We start from the raw sequence: 20,917 nt of genomic DNA on the forward strand, positions 1-20,917 counted from the left end.
GATTGGTCCAGTCCAGTACATGGCTGGTTCGATCTTCTCCGATTTTCGTGTCTGGTCTTTTTGATGCAGGTTTATCACCACTTGTATGGTGATCAGCTGGCTTCGTTGATGATGTCCCACCTGCGGGTTTCGTCTTGGCAGCAGTATGAAGTTTCCTGGCAGTCTTTTTGGCACTTTGTCTCTTTGTAGGTTGTCTTCGATTTCTGATCGGGTTTTGTCCTTTCTTGTTTTTTTCAGGCCCGTCATCTTATGCCGAGTACTGTCATCTCGTATCGTGCGGTGCTGGCAGAGCCGCTTCAGCTTGCATTTGGGGTGGATATAACTTCTGCTCCATTCCGCAATCTTTCTTGGGCATTTTTCACCTCCGGCCTGCTCATGCACAGGCCGAAGCCATCCTGGTCATTAGACCGGGTGCTCTCTTTTCTCTCTTCTCCTCAGTTTGTGGTGGCCCCTTCGGTTCAGGACTGTTTTTCTAAGGCTCATTTTCTTGTTGGCATTGGCCTCTGGGGGGTCGGGTTGGGGAGCTTCACGCGGTCCTCTGGGGCAGAGGTTTCTGCTCTTTTGATCCTGGTGGTTGTTTTGTTCGTTTGCAGTCGTCGTCTCCTTTTCTGGCGAAGAATGAGACTGCTGCTTTCTGGAGGGGTCCTTGGGTTGTTGATGCCTGATTGGTTAGGCCGGGGTGCATCATGTGTTGTGTCCAGTTGCAACTCTTCACCACTACCTATGCGCCACGGCCTCGGTGGCTGGGGACGCGCTTTGGGTTGGCCTGGTTTCCCTTCTTCCCTATTCCAGGGTTTGGATCTTCCAGGTCGTCCACAGGGTTATTCGGTCCAGGCAGCCTGCGGTCTATCCTTGTGTCCACGACATTTTAAGTTTGGTGCTTTGGCTGCTGTCTTCGGTAACATGTCTTGGGCTGACATTCTGGCATCGGTTCGATGTTCTTGGAGGTCTAACAGGGTCCTGGCTGCTCGCTACCTTGTCAGTGTTCCGGGGCCTAGTCGGGTCTGTGTCGCATTGGGTCGGCGGTTGCAGCCAGTTGTATTGACTTTGCGTTGAGGAGCGAGGGCCGACCGCCTCCCGGGGTAAATCCTTCTTGTTTTGTCTTTGGGTAAGTAGCTCCGGGGAGCCGAAGGGGCTCCCCCCAGAAAACCATCGTTGAATGTAAGGAAATGCCAGTTTCTGGATGAGACCCACAGGCTCCCCTGCATCCCTCCCTCCCTCCGGTCAGAGTTTTTTTTGCAGTTTTTGACATCCAGCCTCAAGGTGGATGGCCGGCATGGGGGTCTGGGGCTTCCCCTTCCCCCTCCTGGGAAAGGGGGTGGATTTGAGCAGGCAGCAGCGCGGTGACGTCTTGCTCGTTTGCTTGTTTTAATTTGGGGCGTTCTGTCTACTAGTTTGGCTTTCAGTAGCAATTTTTTAACTGAATAGGTGTTAGTTTTGGGGCACTTATCTCTCAGGGTGCCTGACCCGGTCGATGGCAGACATAGAATGCTTCCAACCACATGGGAGTTTCTATAGACCACTGCTCCTTGTGCCTCTCTAAGGGGGCCAGGTTCTGGCTCGTGGTCCCCAGTAGGCCTAGATCTTTATGTGCATTGACTGATGCCAGGGTTTAATACATTCATATTAGTCCGATTAGCTCTGGGGAGCCTCCGGGTCTCGCCCAGAAAATGGCTTTTCATTACATTCAACGCTGGTTTTTTGCTTAGTCATCTGCATTTGGGAAGGGAAAGACAATGCAGTTATTCACACTGATTGATGTATTTGGAAGATATTGTCCCAGAACATTTGCTACATTAGCTATGTTTTAGATGTACTTTCACAGATTAAAGTTTATTCTGTGAAGTTTATTTATTCTATTTTACTCCTCTGGGTCTCAAATATACATCAAATTAATTATACATCTTGGCCATAAACATGTGTGTGCAGAACCAAGTCTTATAATGTATTTCTTGGTATGCTGTGTAACTTTGGTGTTGAGTATATAAACTGTCCAATAATCTGTCAGTGGTTTGGTCCCAATTAGAAAGGGTAATAATGTTCAAACTAGTCTATCCGGATTTCTCTAAAAGATCCGTCTTGACCCGAGAAAACCTCTTAATTATTAACGCAGTGTGTCCTTGAACTTTAGAAATTGTCTAAATATTTTATCTGAGAGCCACTAACACTAGTGGCCTTGATGAGGACAGAAAGCCAGTGGCTTGTCAAAGGTCCCCCCAATTTTCTAAACTATTGTGTTTACACAGAGCTTGAAGCATGTGTTGGAGGAAGTGGGACGAGTGCGTACACTCAGATGATCTTGTGCTGTCTGAGGTCGGTGTACCGGCAGGGCTGTGCACCGCCGCCGCCATCGTGGGATCATAAGCTTCTCACCACCCTCATACAACACGGGTATCACCCCCCCAGCAACCAGGAGTGCGTTGCCAACATCCTTGCTCATGCCTGCAAGGTATCCAGGGTTTGTGTACTTGACGCTTTTGTACGATGCATGATTACGTTAAGTTTGATCATTGCTTGAAATATTGACTTTCCTTGCCGATATATTTGTTTTGATAAGTACGTATACATTTATATTCGTGATTTACATTGACTTTATTTCCAGGTACAGTATACATACAGTACTGTCTACGCTCGGTAATCTGAATATCATATGGCACCCCATTTCCCTCCTGCGAGTTAGCCGAATTTCTTACCAGGAATGCCCAAAAATTAACAAATTGGCCATTTGTTGTGCTCATAACCAACACAATTTGAGTAACTCCCATCATTAACCTGGTTACTCCTACTGTTTTTCTTGTTACTTCAGGCCTTTACCCGGTTACTGCAGGCTTTTACCCGGTTACTGCAGGCTTTTACCCGGTTACTGCAAGCTTTTACCCGGTTACTGCTGGCTTTTATCCGGTTACTGCAAGCTTTTACCCGGTTACTGCAGGCTTTTACCCGGTTACTGCAGGCTTTTACCCGGTTACTGCAGGCTTTTACCCGGTTACTGCAGGCTTTTACCCGGTTACTGCTGGCTTTTACCCGGTTACTGCTGGCTTTTACCCGGTTACTGCAGGCTTTTACCCGGTTACTGCAGGCTTTTACCCGGTTACTGCAGGCTTTTACCCGGTTACTGCAAGCTTTTACCCGGTTACTGCAGGCTTTTACCCGGTTACTGCAGGCTTTTACCCGGTTACTGCTGGCTTTTACCCGGTTACTGCAAGCTTTTACCCGGTTACTGCAAGCTTTTACCCGGTTACTGCAAGCTTTTACCCGGTTACTCCTACCCAGTTACTTTGATGTTTACTTAAGTATCCAAGTATCCAAACTATATCAATTGTCAATTGTGTAATGATGTTGCACACAAAATGTGCCAAAAAAAAGGAATAGCTAATACAGTACAGAGCACCACTTGGTTTCCGAACCCCTTGGGGACGAGACCCGTCGGTTAACATGTAAGTTCCTATACGAGAAACGGAGGAAAAAAATATTTAAAATTTTGTGAAAAAAAATCTAAGGGAAAAAATCGACAGGTTCATAGCATAAATGCGACCGTATTTTGTTTGTACTCACCAATAATTGAAGTCCTGATCCGCTTATGTTGATGATCGACGTTGATGAAGCATAGTTATTTACATGGAAGAGGTGGTGGTTGATGTTGATGGTGTTGGGTTGACTGAAGTTGTTGGGTTGACTGGGTCAACATGCGATGAGTCAGGTGCAGGTGATGCAATGCGAGCTTTCTTGGAAGCCATTGCAAAAGACTCTGTAAATGACATTTGTTTCATTCCCTTGGCTCTTGTTTTTAAAACTTCATATACAAATTGTACAGAGTCATCATGTCCTTAGTTTCAAACTTGCTGTAACTCGTGTCCATAAATGCCAGAATGTCTTCAAAATTTTGCTGAACTTTTTCCATATTACATTTTTCCTTTAACGCTTCTTCATCCTCTTCCTCTCCATCTTCTTCATTGCACTCGTCTGGCTTTTTTGCTGTACATACTAATTCTATAATTTCATCATTAGTCATGTTTCGATTGTTTGGGGCTGCTTCATCAAAATCTATCCATCTATCTATGTCATCTTCTATTGTTTCAGTCACCAGTTCTGCTCTAAGCTCAGGGGACTTAATCCCCTTGACATAGGCTAGGAGTTCCTCTCTTAATTTTTTCTTCTCGCTAACTTTCTTCACCGCAAATCCTTCAAAATCTGCCTCGTCATCTTCCTCAGGAAACAGACTTGACGCGGGCCAAAGTTTTTTCCAACCATTTCTTAGTGTTGTCTGCTTTACCTCATCCCACGCACTAGTAATAGTCCAGATAGCTGACTTTATTGTGAAGACTATAAAAGTCCCTAAGTATTCCAAGCTGATTATTAAGACGTCTGGCAAACATCCTCTTGTAGTGGTGTTTAAGGTTCTTAATTATTCCTTGATCCATGGGTTGGATCACTGAAGTTGTATTGGGTGGCAAGAATGTTCCAATAATATTGCCATTTACTAGCTCATCACCTCGTGGATGCATTGAACTGTTATCTAACAGCAGCACAACTTTGCTGTTGCGGGAGACCAACACTTTTCAGGTGGTCCTTCACCTCGGGTACAAAGTTCTTATTAAACCACTCGACAAATATTACTCGAGACATCCACGCACTTGGCTGGTTCTTATAAATCACAGGGAGGCACCTGGCTGACTTTAAAGCCCTGGGGTTTTTACTAATTCCAATCACAAGTAATTTTAATTTGTGCGTGCCAGCTGCATTTGCACAGCACAACAAAGAAATTCTCTGTTTGTTCTGTTTGTAACCACCTGAAGGATCGTCCTCACCACTATGAGCCATCGTTTCTGTGGGTAGCATACGCCAGTACAAACCTGTCTCATCAGCATTATAAATTTGCTCTGGAGATAAATTTTGTTCCTGCACCATCTCTGCAAATTTACTTACATACTCATCAGCACCAACAATATCAGCAGATTGTCTTTCACCATGCACTTTAATGAACCTAATGCCACGACGGGTTTTAAAACTTCTCAGCCATCCATCACTGTATACACACTTTTGAGTAATTTTCATTGCTTGGTGAAATTCACGTGCCTTTTCTACGAGCAGCCAGCCTGCCACTGGCTTCTTTGTCACTTCATGTCTCTGTTTGAACCACTCCCACACTGCGTTATCAACACTCTCCACCTTTGCTTTACTTACTACTTCTCTATTTCGTATTTCTTTATCACTTTCACTTCTAGAGAAATAGTAAAAAATGATAGGTTTAGCCTTAAGAAGATCAAAAACAGTACTTTTACTAATGCCATATTCAGCGCACATGACACTTCTCGGGACAACGCTCTCCACCTTCTTAATTATTTCAACTTTCTTCTCAAATGTCATCACTGACCTCTTTCTTTTACGTAACCCGCTTGTAGATGCTTTCACTGACACAATATTGGTGTGTCTTTAAATGAGCGTGCGGATGCTGCTGCCAAGGAAGCTGTCCGCTCTTGTCCCATCTCTCGTAAAGGTATTCCATATTCCGACTTTTACCCGGTTATCCATTCCTCCATCCATACCCGTTGGCAGGCTTCTTGGTCGTCTGTTACTGGTAACAAACTCCGTACTCTTAAATGTTGTGTTTCCTCGTGGCCATCCTCCTACCAACGTAACCGGCGATAGGAAACTGCTCTGGCGAGGTTGCGTATTGGCGATACTCGCTTAACCCATGGTCACTTGATGGAGCGCCGCCCTGCTCCTTATTGTCCTAATTGCATTGTCCCTCTTACGGCCGTGCATGTCCTGACTTCCGGGACGAGCGTGTGTCTTGCTTTCCGACCGTCCCTCACGGTCACCTGTCCCTCAATAGAATTCTTGGTGACTCGGATACTTTTGATATCGTTCGCCTTATGCTTTTTTGTTCTCGTATTGGCATCCTTGGTGATATTTAGCGCCCTCTGATTATTCTGCACATTTGATGGTGCTACATGGACTTCCCGGTTTGGTGCCTTCTTTTGATAATTGCTTACTTTCACTGACACAATGCGTGCATTTGGAGTCGACATGGTGCACGGATGTTCCTTGATTGTGCTGATATGTAAAACAAAGTCATGGAATGAACACTCCAGTCTCGTAACAAATTCAAACAATGGGAACAATAGGCCGTGAGTCTGTGACGTCACAGGGTAGCAGGCGGCGCCTGACACGGTCAGTGAGCAAACTAAACCATCTCCCACCCACCCACCACCACGGGCCGGCACGACGCTTGGCTGACCGCTTTCTCATCCGAACTTGGTTCGTGTAGGGTAACCCCAACCCCAGCCGGCGTGAAGCTTGGCGGACTACTTCCTACCCGAACTTAGTCCGTGTAGCGTGACTCCCCAACACCAATCGGGAAACTGGAAGTTTCAGATAACTAAAGTTCGGGAACCAAGTGGTGCTCTGTACCTCGTTATACTGGATTTGTGATGAAGATAATAACCTCTTTTTGAAAATAGCGAATTTGTTGAAAAATATTTCCTCTGGAGAGGATAGACAGCACTTCACTACTGCATGCTCAGATATTGCGGAGAGATGCGAAGGTGAAGTACAGGCAGTACAGGTATATGGAGACATTGATGTGCAAAATACCCATGATGAAAAGCAGAGATGTAATAAGTACGCTGAAGGAGAACTCTATCAACATCAAGGGCCCAAGACTTTTCAACACACTTCCATTACACGTAAGGAGCATAACTGGCCGGCCTCTCACAGTGTTCAAGAGAGAACTCGACAAACACCTCCAAAGAATACCAGATCAATCAGGCTGTGATTCATAAGTCAGGTTGCAAGCAGCCATGTCCAACAGCCTCGTTGACCAGATGACCAATTGCGAGGCCTGTTCAGAGACCAGGCCATGGGGCCATTGATCCTCGGAACTTATACAAGATAGCCGTCCTTTTCTGTTGAAGTACAGTATTGTTATGACTAAAATTCAGGGAGCTACATAGGTGACCCTCCCAGAAATCAGGCATTAAATATAACGAAATGTTCTTTTTTGGGGACCCTTTGTAACCCCATGTTTCTGCCCTGTTTCATTTTTTCCGTGGGGCATTTGGGGCTTGGTACTGATGGCTTTCTAGTGAGATGAGCTATTGTCCGAAACCTCAGGTGACCTGGGCTGCCGTCTGGTGACAGGCGAATCAAGGTTAGGGTACTCACCCACACCATTGGTCATTTGTCCTATTTCTCTCTTTTGAGTTTCTTTCAAGAACTAATTTTTCTTTTACTAACTTTTCCAGTAAGGTTTTCTTAATTTTTAGAAGAACTTTGGTACCCAGGTTTCCCTAGCCTTGTAGAGAGAGCCAAATTCTGGTTCCGGCTCATGGTCTCTGCCATTTCAAGTCTCAAGAGACCTGCTGTAATCCTTTAAGGGTTAAATCCTTACGGCTCCCTGAAACTGCATAAGGGAAAGACCTGGTAGCTTATATAACCTGTAGCCTAGCATTAGAGACCCGCATGAAGATTAATCATTGCTAACAGGAGGAGGAGGAGGAAGTGTGTTGGTGGTGGTGGTTCACCTGGGCCAAGGAGGAGACAAACTATAACACTGGAAATTAAAGTGATTAAAGCAATTGACAATGAATTATTTTAATCAAAGGACAAAGGCCTTTGAGTTTGATGCAGGCCTTAGCTCTCTGTGTGTCACAAATGTCTCAAGATGCATCTTTAACGAAGTCACATGTCTCATACTGAAATCCTCTACTGCCACCAGCACCTGCAACCAGTGAAAAGATTGAAAATTACAGCATATAAAAAATCTGCAGAATATGATATTTCTATCTTGTCCTCCTCTAAACTTCAGTTCCACTCAGTAAAGCAGCTTCAGCATTCATGATCAATTAAATTGGTGTTAGTTCAACATTACATCTACAGTATTTAATTTGTTTGATTCCCCCAACCCATTTTATGGTGGTTTGGGAACCTAACTCCTGTAATCCATGAAGGAGAAATTTAGTTCTAAATTCTGACCAGTTGATCTACGACAGGATATTAGGAACTGGGGAATCTTTCGTCATATAATATGTATATTGATGTGTGGTAGTCTCGATTTTGTACAGTACGGTACTGTTGTAATACGTATGCTTTGACTAATAGGAGTATTGACTACATATATTCCTATACATTAGATGCTTTAAAAATATGCCCCTATTTTGTTTACTTACAGACCTGTGAGCAGCAGCAGCAGTTGGTGGACGCAGGCGGAGCGGACCTTGTGGCCTGCATGCTGTGTTCCCCCGTCTCCAGAGTTCAGCTTCCTGCGTTACACTGTTTGGCTGCTATGTGCTATAAGTAAGATTCATATCTACTTGTCTGTGTTCATTACCCACATACCATATATGTGAGATTTCTGGTGCCAAGTTGAACATGTTAACCGTTTTGAATGTTGGGAAATTTTATTTTGTATTTGTCGGGCCCCTAGAAATCACTAGCTTTGGGCTCCTCACGACTGTTCTAAACTTTTTTTTAATGTGATTTCGTAACTTGATTTAAAAGTGATTATCTTCTTAATACCAAGTCTTCATTCAAGAATACTGCACTGGGCAAGGGGCTGCCTGTGATGGAGAGGATATTACCAGGTTTCCATTTAGCCTGTGTTCTCTCTCTTTCGCTACCTTGTGTTTATCAAGCAAATACTAGTCTGATTTTTTTTCTGAGAGAGCTCCCATTGATGACTTCCCGACTAACCCAGTCTGGTATCTTGGGGACCCACCAAAGAGAGCAGCTACATATCAACGCTGGATTTATGGAGCTGCCTCCACCTCTACTGACTCGTTTATTTTTGTCCTCACTTTTCTAGGTTTTCAAATGACTTACTGTTTTGGAATTACAAGCTTACTATACTTCATTGCTTTTATTATGAACTACAGTAGATAGGATTGAGTTAGTTATTGTAGTACATTATGTGTTAAGAGTTGAGTGTTATGACCCATGGTGGAGAAGGGAGGGAAGGAGGTAACATTATCTGTGCTGCCCAAACCCAGCACACTGGCCTCATCACTGTTTACTAGCTGCATTTTTCACCATAAATTATGTGTTTATTCAATTTTTTTAAATATTGATGTAGTTAGGATGGGTATACTAAATGCAGTAAATGCAATATCTATATAGGTATGCTCTGGTAATAGATGTTTAGGTTTGAAATCATCCTGATTAATGCATTCTGTTTAAATGTGGTGTGGCTTAATCTCTTTCTAATCAGTTGTTTTCTTCAACAGCAATGAAAGAGTGTCATCTGTTATAGCTACCAAAAGTTACGGAGGAAAGGCTGTACCAGACCTACTTGTAGGGCTCATGGCTCGGGATCGGCCTCGGGATATGCAACTTGCAGCAGCCACGTCACTAACGTTCTTGCACCGTGCAGGGGCAATCTCGGCAGATGACCCTAAAATCATATTTAAGACATTACAGTGTTTGGTGAGTTTTTAACCCCTAGACCGCAGTCATAGAAAAGTGGTCGTACCTGCCTATGTGCAAGAAAGTAAACAAATTCCGAAATATAATTTTTCGTTTTAGAATTATAAATTTGTATGCATAATGTGAGAAAAACACGAAAATAGGTGAATGTTTATAGTTTGACTGGGTGGAGGCGCTCTGGAAGGGTGCGCCGCGGTGGCTGTGTCTGGCACCTGTCAACACCCGGTGCCCGACTGCTGTTGCCATCCGATGTTTCACTGATTGTTTATCACTTGTTTCTCTTCATTTACAAGAGTGTGTGTGTGTTGAATACCTTGATAAATCACATAATTCACATAACACAATTGTTTCAATAACACATGTTTCAATCGATGATCGATGTACCTGGTATACTCCATTACAACCATAGAGAGTAGTGAAAAGGATATGAACATAATATACAATGGCGTTGGAGGTCTGGGCGGTGATTACAAATGGCCTAATTGGCAACATACGGGCAAGAGCATTGATTAGAAGAAAGGCGTAAGCCACCAGTGGCCGCAAATCAGAACATAGACGATCTACCAGAAGGAATACACAAAATTATATGAAAATGTTTGTGAATAATGCTAAGATACTGGGAAAGAGAGGACACGCAAACGATTGTTGTGCTCTTCAAATCGATCTAGATAAAATAAGTGCTTGGAGCGTGAAGTGGCAAATGGAATTCAGTGTGAATAATTGCCATGTTATGAAATGTGGAACTGGAGAAAATAGACCACACACAACTTACAATTTATGTGGAAAGGAATTACAGAACTCTAATAAAGAATGAGACCTAGGGGTGGTTTTTGAATAGTAAGCTGTCGCTAGAGGAACACACAAAGAACATTGTGAAAGGAGTATATGCATCGTTTTCCAACTTCAGACTTGCTTTTAATTATATAAATGGTGAAATACTAAATAAACTGTTCATGACTTTTGTGAGACCAAAATTAGAATATGCAGCAGTTGTATGGTGCCCAAATCTCAAGAAGCACATAAATAAACTGGACAAGGTGCAACGGCATGCTACAAAATGGCTTCCGGAACTGAAAAAGAAGAGTTACGAGGAGAGACTAGAGGCGTTAAACATCCCAAAACTAGAAGATAGAAGAAAGAGAGGTGATATGATCACCACTTACAAAATACTAACAGGAATAGACCAAATTGACAAAGAGGAATTGCTGGTTCCTGAAACCAGCAATTTTACGAACAAGAGGACACAGATTCATGCTAAGAAAACACAGGTGCCCCCAAAAATATTAGAAAATTTTCTTTTGCAAACAGAGTGGTAGATGGTTGGAACAAACTTAAGTGAGAAGGTGCTGGAGGCCAAAACCGTAAGTAGTTTGAAAGCATTATACGACAGAGTACTGGGAAAACGGAACAACACGAGCATAGGTCGAGTTGAGGTCGAGGGAGGGGGTAGACGTACCGTGCGCGCTCCGTTAAAATCGTGACATTAACAGGGATTCGTAGGACTACTGCCGTGGACTACTGATTACAGACATAACAAAGTGCATAGTGACCGCTGGAAAATTGAAAATAGTCATTAACAATAGAACTTTGTGTTAAATAGAGAATAAACGGGAGACCACGTGTGAGCCAGTGAACGAGGCTTTGTGTACATGCGTGTATTAGGATAAAAAAAAACGAAACAAAAAAAAATAGTGAACGGTGATTCGTGGAACAGTGATGTGGAACGGGTATCACAACAACATATAAGTTGGAAGTGAATATTATAAATATAGAACACTAGAAATATAAAATAGTGGCAAGAGGCGGCATCAGTGGTTATAAATCGGGTAACTGGAAACTGGTGACATCAACCTGGGCCACAAGAGGTCACCTGTACTGACCGGGGGAACCAGCCTCGCTACCTACGCTAAGTACCTGCCATAAAGTTTGAACAAAATAACACACACAATATTACAAATATACGATATACATATAATATTATAATATTAAACATATAAATATATATACATATATATTGTTACAAATATACAATATACATATAATATTATAAATATATAGATATATACAACAAAACAAGGCAATATGGGAGTAAATAAACAAATTTGTGGCCACTGTAACAACTTCTTAAAGACGAAGGTAACGGGAATTGAATGTTATATCTGTAAGACTAGATTCCATTCGGCTTGTACAGGAGTGAGTAACACTACGGCACTGAGAGATGGCCACTTGCTCTGGGTGTGTAAAAATGACCTGCCAGCTTGGAATATCCTAAAAAACCTTCTAGATAACATGACGCATGATCGGAAAACATCATTCATTGGAAGCCTACCAGCCATCCAGAAGGAGTGGGAAAGGAACAACAATTCTAATATACAAGGGGCGGAGGCTATAGTCAGGGATGAAACTGAGGCTGAAACTCAGGAAGTTGCAAACTCTGACTCAGTAGGCCTGGATGTAGATGACAGTAAACTAGAAAGTGTACCAGACAGCACTGACAGCTCGATAGGTACAGACACCACGACGGTTCTCGATAGAGCAATTCAGAACAGAAGGACAGACTTATGCAAATTTTATGCAAAGGGCATATGCAGACATAGATATGCTGGTAATAAGAAAGGATTAGAATGCAGTTACCAACATCCCAAAAAATGTTTAAATATGCTTAGGAAAGGTGAGTGTCGATTTGGATCAATATGTAGGTTTTTCCATCCTGACATGTGCCAAACCTCACTGGAGGACAGAAAATGCTATGACCTTAGCTGCCCACACTTTCACGTGAAAGGCACGGAACGCTACATAAAGAGTGGCAAGCAGGATAATGAATTTGGAGGAAACTCTATAAATTTTTTATACCAGACCGGCAGAGAATTCAAAAGGAGCAGCATGGAGAGTGTATGGAACTGGATGCCAGATCCACTGGCATTCCAGAATTACAGATACAATTACCCACCGAAAGGGAACTACAACTACGACAGAAAACTGCCCTACAACAATCAGTACTGGTCAGAACAAACTCATTATGTCCACGATTAATGGAGGTGCCGAAAAAGTCTCCCATTCAAACTATCACTAATAGAGTAACCTCATTCATCTTTGCCAACATACAAGGACTGAAAACAAGAACAAACAACAAAGTACAGTTCATAAATGGCCTCCTCACGGAGTCAAATGCAGTATTTGGAGCTTTCACAGAAACCCATGCAGGGGAATTGTTGGACAGTGAGATCTGGATTCCAGGATATAACCTATTCAGGTGTGATAGGAAAATTAGGTCACATGGAGGAGTGGGTCTGTATATTAGGGAAGACCTTGTATGCTCGGAGCTCCTAAACGTTACAAATGAGGTGGTAGAGGTACTGGGATTAAAAATAGAGAAAATAAATTTAGTGATTATACTAATATACAAACCGCCAGATGCAACGGCTGAGGAATTCACAGAACAGATAAGCAAAATAGAGAATAGCCTTGATAATTTGGAGAACCCGATACCTGATATTATTTTCCTAGGTGACTTCAACTTGCCTAGTCTCAGGTGGAAAATAGCAAACAATAATATTATACCAGGAAATCTATCAGGACCTAACCAACCACAGATTAGAGAACTACTTAGATTCTGTGACAAATTTTCACTCAATCAGCAGATATCGGAGCCAACGAGAAATGAAAATATTCTAGATCTGGTCTTTACGAACAATGAAGACATTATCAGAGACATTACGATATCAGATACCACATACTCAGATCACAAACTCATTGAAGTGCAAACGACCATCAATACTCAGAATAGACCTAAAACGTTGATAAAGCGAGAGGGGCTATTCAGTAAATTCAATTTTAATAATAAAAGGATAGACTGGGAGATAATAAACAGGGAACTTACAAACATTCCATGGGGAACCAGAAAGAAAGCCAGAAAGAGATCTAACGTAGAAAGAGAACGCAGACGACACTATAAACGCAGGAAAAAAATAACGGAACTGCTTATGCAGACACGAATTTCCCGTCAAAGAAGGAATAATTTAAATAGGGAGATTGAAGAAATCGAGCGGAAATTGAAACACTCATATGAAACTGAAGAAAGGCAGTTAGAACAGAAAGCAATTCAGGAAATAAAGAAAAATCCAAAATATTTTTTCTCATATGCGAAATCAAAAGCAAAAACCACTGCCAGTATTGGACCTATTCGTACAAGTGAAGGTTCATACACGGAGGATGACAAAGAAATTAGTGAAATCCTAAAAAAGCAGTATGAGGACATGTTTAGCACTCCAATAAACAACATGAAGGTGGAAGATCCAGACAATTTCTTTATGCGGGATATTCAAACCCCGGTAAATATAACTGATATAAACACGAGCGCACTAAATTTTGAAAAAGAAATTGAAAACATGCCCATGCACTCGGCCCCAGGTCCAGACTCATGGAATTCAATATTTATAAAGAAATGCAAAGTGCCGGTAGCACAGGCACTCAGTATAGTGTGGAGGAAGAGCTTGGACACGGGGGAGATACCAGATGCACTTAAAGTAGCAGACATAGCCCCTCTACACAAGGGAGGGAGCAAAGCATTGGCAAAAAATTATAGACCAGTTGCACTAACATCGCACATCATAAAAGTATTTGAGAGAGTGATTAGGAGTCAGGTCACCAATTTCATGGAGACCAATGACCTTCATAACCCAGGCCAACATGGATTTCGAGCGGGAAGATCGTGCCTCTCACAGCTACTTGAGCACTACGACAAAGTCACTGAAGCATTAGAAGAGAAACAGAATGCTGATGTGATATACACGGACTTCGCAAAGGCCTTCGATAAATGTGAGCATGGCGTGATAGCACACAAAATGAAGTCAATGGGAATAACCGGTAAAGTAGGACGCTGGATACTCAGTTTTCTGTCAAACAGGACTCAGCGAGTAACTGTCAACCATATAAAATCTAGTCCAAGTGCAGTGAAAAGCTCTGTACCTCAGGGTACAGTCCTTGCACCACTGCTTTTCCTTATTCTCATATCAGATATAGACAAAAATACAAGTCACAGCTTCGTATCATCCTTTGCAGATGACACAAAAATCAGTATGAAAATTACCTCGGCTGAGGACATTGAAAAACTTCAAGCTGATATTAATAAAGTTTTCGACTGGGCATCAGAAAATAACATGATGTTTAACAGTGATAAATTCCAGGTACTCAGGTACGGTAAAAATGAGGACCTTAAACATAATACAGAGTACAAAACACAATCAAATGTACCCATAGTAGGAAAACAGCATGTAAAGGATTTGGGAATAATAATGTCTGACGACCTAACGTTTAAGGAGCATAACCAAGCAAATATTGCGACAGCCAGAAAAATGATAGGATGGATTACGAGAACTTTCAAATCCAGGGATCCCATCACAATGGTTGTACTCTTCAAGGCACTTGTGTTGTCCCGTCTTGAGTACTGCTCAGTACTCACTTCCCCCTTCAAAGCAGGAGAGATTGCTGAAATAGAGGGAATACAGAGAACATATACGGCACGCATAGACGCAATAAAGCACCTAAATTATTGGGATCGTCTCAAAGCCCTCCAAATGTACTCACTAGAAAGAAGACGAGAGAGATATCAAATAATATACACCTGGAAGATACTGGAGGGCCAAGTACCAAATCTACACAGTAAAATAACAACGTACTGGAGTGAACGACATGGAAGAAAATGTAGAATAGTACCAATGAAGAGCAGAGGTGCCATAGGCACAATCAGAGAACACTGTATAAACATCAGAGGTCCGCGGTTGTTCAACGTCCTCCCAGCAAGCATAAGAAATATTGCCGGAACAACCGTGGACATTTTCAAGAGGAAACTAGATTTATTCCTCCAAGGAGTGCCGGACCAACCGGGCTGTGGTGGGTATGTGGGCCTGCGGGCCGCTCCAAGCAACAGCCTGGTGGACCAAACTCTCACAAGTCGAGCCTGGCCTCGGGCCGGGCTTGGGGAGTAGACGAACTCCCAGAACCCCATCAACCAGGTATCAACCAGGTATAGCTCTCATCCTGTAACTACACTTAGGTAATTACACGCATGACAGCAGGCTGCTTCTGTTACATGTAACCACCCAGCCACTTTGACTGGACAGTAGAGTGACGGTCTCACTTCGTGCTGGTTGGCGTTCAATCCCTGATCGTCCAAGTAGTTGGGTGCCATTCCTTCCTTCCGCCTGTCTCATCCCAAATACTTAACCATAACCTGACTAAAGTGCTATAAAGTTGTAATGGCTTGGCACTCTCCCCTGATAATTAAAAATTATTACATGTAACCAAAAAAAAAAATGGTAGGATTTTTTTTCATGGGTCAAGGTAAACTCCATTGCATCCACAGAGAGCTGTTATATTCATATTTGCATGATACATGTAAAACCTAGACAGTAATTGTTTAAATCCTCATATGATAATAACCACATTATCCTACGAATCAACAAATAATGATAACCACTATCTAATGGTTAACAATTAGTTTAGATTGCTTAACAAAGAATGTTGGTGGATATACTTGTAGTTTATCTGTTATTGGTCTAACCACTGTATTGCACCGCTATTATTAAATATGCTGACCTCTGTGCGCAGAACAAAATTATTTCCCCAATTTGTTTTCTTCTTATGTTGTTAAAATGCCTTCCCTGAACACATAAACATAAGAAATGGTAAAAAGAAACACTTGGTGAAGTCTCTACTTCACGCTGTAGTGGAATGGAGAAGATGAAGTACGATGTCACGGCTGGGTGTTGGCCCGTGCCAACACGGGCCAACTGCCAGAGAATTCCGAAGCTGGTTGTGTGGGGTGATTCAGCACTTGCCACAAATGTATAGTTGACCAGACCACACACTAGAAGGTGAAGGGACGACGACGTTTTGGTCCGTCCTGGACCATTCTCAAGTCGATTGCGACTTGAGAATGGTCCAGGACGGACCAAAACATCGTCGTCCCTTCACCTTCTAGTGTGTGGTCTGGTCAACTTACTTTAGCCACGTTATTGTGACTCCTCGCCTGCAAATGTATAGTATTTGTGTCCTTTATTTTTGTGTTTACAGTGGATTTTTTATGGCTTATTATTTGTTATCTTGTATACAGTATATGGATGTTTTTGACAATATTTACAGAGTAGAACATTCACAATGTTCTAAGAAACTGTGGTACATGTGTCAATAATGTGTCCAGTAAGAATGTTTGTCGCAGTATTACTTGTTCAATTTTCAATTTACAGATCCTGTTTACATTGTCATACACTATATTATGCAGTACTATGCGTAATCATGAGTGAGAGATAATCACTGAAGCAGTTCATTTAGCACAAGGCAACTTTGCGTTCAATGCACCGGATCTTGTACAGCTGATCGTGTATTTCTTGCCGGGCCCTGTCTGATTTTCTCTCACTTTCAACTTTTGTTCAAGCAGTATTACATTTGCTGGAAGAAGATTTAAAAGTTGTAGGCTTCGATGTTCATACAGTGTTCTCTGATTGTGCTCTTGCCGCTTCTACTCTTCACCTTTTTTAAGATATTTTATATTTGTGTATGTGTGCTTTATATGTTCTCTAAATACTTTGTTATATATATTTATTCAGCCTTGAGTACTGAGCAGCATCCCTTGTTTTGATGGGTCTTGTAATCCACCTTATCAGCCTTGAGTACTGAGCAGCATCCCTTGTTTTGATGGGTCTTGTAATCTACCTTATCAGCCTTGAGTACTGAGCAGCATCCCTTGTTTTGATGGGTCTTATAATCTACCTTATTATTTTCCAGGCTAAATCTTAAGTTTGCTTGGTTATGTTCACTAAACGTTACTTCGTCTAATATCATTATTCCTAGATCCTTTATGTGGTGTTTCCATTCCATGTGATGTGATTGCAATTTTAATCCTGCATCTAGTTTAAGATCTGAATTTTTTTCATATCTAAATAGTTAGAATTAGTTAGTTGAAAATCATGACCTTGATTTTCTCCTGGAACTCTAGCTCTCTCTGCTGGTTGGGTAGCAATGAGTTCTATGAGGGGGGTAGAAATAGCCTAAGCTACTCTATCCCTTTGAGATGTATTTCTTTCTTGTCTCAATAAACATACTTGAACTTGAGTTCTATGCCCATTCCAGAGTCTGTATTGGCTGCCTTAGCTTTACCAGGTGTTCAAATCTGTTTCCTGAGGGGGAACCTCGTTGGTTCCCTGAAGCTATCATACTAGGTTATATGGTACTTGATCAGTGTCATCAGTCGCGGAGTTTGTTTTGCCTACTGGGGACCACGAGTCAGTACCTGGACCCTCAGGGAGGCACAGAGAGCGATGGCTTATGATCACTTTACATTTAAAGGTTATCATCTTTGACGTCACCAAGGAAAGGCACCCAGAAAGACGGGTAAATTACAACAGACCACTGCATGGTTTGAAAAACGAGACCATAGCCCTTCAAAATATCAAAAGAACTTCCCCAATAATAAAACAAACAACCAAATCTTTGTGAAACTAGCCCCCCCCCCCTTCCTGCTAGTTAGCTCTGCCTTCCCCCTCGTTGGGGGTGAGGAGGTAGCTGGCCTAGGTCAGCCAGGCCGACACCGCTCGGTTCTTTAATGAGGAAATATGCCACCAACCTGAGGGAAGGAGGGTGTCAGGAAGCCTTCAGGGCTCACCCAGAAACTGGCGTTTCATTACATTCAACGCTAACTTTTTTTACAACAATCGTCTGGACGTTTTACCCATTTTATTTTTACCCGGACGTCTGGTTCAGCCATCATCTCTAGCATCAGCTTTCTTATACTTAAATACGTAATATTATTGGAAAATTAAATTATTTATTAATAAAACTAAGATGTTAGGTGAAATGGAATGTTGCTAATCAATGAATAATTATAGAGAATAAGTCATATTACTGTAATATATATATATACACAAGTACAGTGTATTCTGTATATCATCATTATAACATGTATATGGATAAGTACTGTACAGTAATGCAAACACCGGCAGGTACGAATGTGTCGACGGGACCGCGAGGTGTGGGAGCGAGTGGAAGCGGCTAACACTCTTGCATACCTAACAGAAGTGAGCACAGATCTTCAGAGAACCGCAGCCATGACTGACCATCTGATACACACCATGAATGATTATCTTAAAGACACATCTACGTCGCCCGGAACTAATGTTCCCCAGGGAATTTGTGGTTCCCCTATTGTGAGTTGCTTATGCTGTTTAAGAATTCTCTTGTTATATAACATAAATGGATTTCTGTTTATTTGTTATACAGTGTAATTGTTGAAGTCTGGACTAATTGGTTCCGGGCCTATTTTGAACTTTCAATACTTTGCATTTTCTGGTACAATTGGCTGTAATACTACAGTGTTTTGAGGCCTCTGGATTTGTGCAGGCCTACTGAACACCAGGAACTTAATCTGGGTCTAGTTTCACGAAGCAGTTATGCAAGCACTTACGAACCTGTACATCTTTTCTAAATCTTTGGCGGCTTTGGTTACATTTATTAAACAGTTAATGAGCTCCGAAGCACCAGGAGGCTGTTTATAACAATAACAACAGTTGAATAGGAAGTTTTCATGCTTGTAAACTGTTTAATAAATGGAACCAAAGCCGTCAAAGATCGAGGAAAGATGTACACGTTCCTAAGTGCTTTCGTGAATCTGGCCGCTGGTGTGTTCAGAGAGGCAAGGGGTGTGCATGGTCATCACAGATAAGACTCAAAACTGAGAATTAAAGGCAAAACAGGACAAAGCATGAATCTTGATTTGAAAGAGAAATAAAAGAAAATAGAGCAACGAACAAAAGTGGATGTATTAAAGATGCACTTAGACAAGTTCTTGCAAGAAGTGCCAGACCAACTAGGCTGTAGTGGATATGTGGGCCTGCAGGCAGCTCTAAGCAACAGCCTGTTGAACCAAGTTGCGCCTGACCTGAGTCCAGGCTTGGGAAGTAGAAGAACTCTCAAAACCCTCTCCAGGGATGCTCCAGGTAACGAGCAGTTTGCTGATTGTAAATGATCGTTGTGTCAATGCAGTGTGCCACCAAGTGGCAGTTCAAGTCACCCGGGGGGGTCCAGCCGGCCCAAACCTTCACTTGTGGGCCTGGTGCCACTTAAGACTCGCTGGCCTCTGTGGGGACCTTGTCTGCTTTCTAGTCCAGTGGTGTAGTGTTTCTTGGAATGTTATTATCCCACAGGAAATTGTGTTTTGCACCTGTTTATGCTTCACAATTGTATTGATGCAATCTGCCTAGTGTGTTCCCTGTCTATGAGTTGCTGTGACATTGTTTCAGGATTATTTTCCTTGGTGTTAGTTTGCATTTCCTGTTTGATCACCTGAGTTATCTTTGAGGGGTTCCAGTGTCCTCCTTTTTTGGGGTTTCTCCTGTTGTTACTTGCTAGGGCTTAGGGCTTGCTCATGAGTGTCACGGCGCTTGATTCAAGGTAAATAAATTAACTATTTGTGTACTTCACAGTAAAATGCATGGCCCCAATTTGTGTACTGTGAGTTGGTGCCTTATGTGTTTCTGGGTTTGCACTTACGTAGTGATCAAGGATTCTTTTTGTATATTCTGTGGCACTGTATGCCTTCCCTCATTTACTGGGTTATGTGTTAGGCTAACCTCTGTGCTTCTCGTGCTTCTGCCCATTAACACTATCGCTTCCGGATAACAGTAATGACGTCCTAAAATAATTCCACACAGTTTTCCCGAGGACGGCAGTTCCGTCCAAAATTAAAATATTAAAAAAAAAATTACTTTATTCTCCGATTACTATGCGGTTTGTTTAAAATGCGCGCCAACGTCTTCCCATTCTTTGTGGTTATACATGGATATACATAATGCTTTTGTGTTATAGAAGTTCTACACAACTAATACCAAGGAACTCACATTCCTCCAATTCCACGAAGTAGTCATTTGGTCACTGGTATACTTTGAGTGTATGGGTTAGCTTCTCAAAAATGACATCATAATACATGCTGGTGATGAGGATGAGGATGACAGCAGTTCTACAGGTGACACTGTTGCAACACCCAGAGCATCAGGCGTGAGGCAGCCACTCTTTACCTTTATGTTCTTTATCTTATGGTATTGGTAATGTTGTTCTTATACTTGTTCTTATATGTAAATATTCCTTTAGAGCGTTCTATTGCGAACAATTTGATACCAAATTCAACAACGTAGCACGGAAATTGAGGTAAGAAAGCTGAAAAAGAGTATAAACATCGCTCGGGCTACCTTGGGGTGCGTGACGGCCCACTCGCCGGGAAAGCGAAAGTGGTAATTATAATGGCATGGAGAGCCAGTTTATGTTCCATCCAGGGGGGAATGGGAGGGTTGTTTACTACCGTCCTCTGTTGGTTGGATTGCTACGAATTCCTCGTGCACCCTAGAATTGAATTTTGCTGCTTGTCATTTTCCAATGAGTGAGTGAGTTTTTTTTTTTTTTTTTTTTGTTTTTGTTTAGACAGTGATTGCCACTACAGTTGTGT

General features: G+C 42.2%; 1 protein-coding gene across 2 annotated transcripts in view; it reads left to right on the plus strand.

Moving 5' to 3' along the window:
* The window catches only part of LOC123770558 (armadillo repeat-containing protein 8), a 63,888-nt gene that overhangs the window by 18,293 nt on the left and 24,678 nt on the right, over window positions 1-20,917 (plus strand). The window contains exons 4-7 of one of the 2 annotated variants that reach the window (XM_045762579.2): window positions 2,247-2,458; window positions 8,174-8,298; window positions 9,225-9,423; window positions 18,423-18,626. In XM_045762579.2, coding sequence (XP_045618535.1) covers window positions 2,247-2,458; window positions 8,174-8,298; window positions 9,225-9,423; window positions 18,423-18,626 — 740 coding nt within the window. The remainder of the gene's footprint in view (window positions 1-2,246; window positions 2,459-8,173; window positions 8,299-9,224; window positions 9,424-18,422; window positions 18,627-20,917) is intronic. The other variant, XM_045762580.2, reaches the window with a different exon arrangement.

Source organism: Procambarus clarkii, chromosome 46, assembly GCF_040958095.1.
Source record: "Procambarus clarkii isolate CNS0578487 chromosome 46, FALCON_Pclarkii_2.0, whole genome shotgun sequence".
NCBI lineage: Eukaryota > Metazoa > Arthropoda > Malacostraca > Decapoda > Cambaridae > Procambarus > Procambarus clarkii.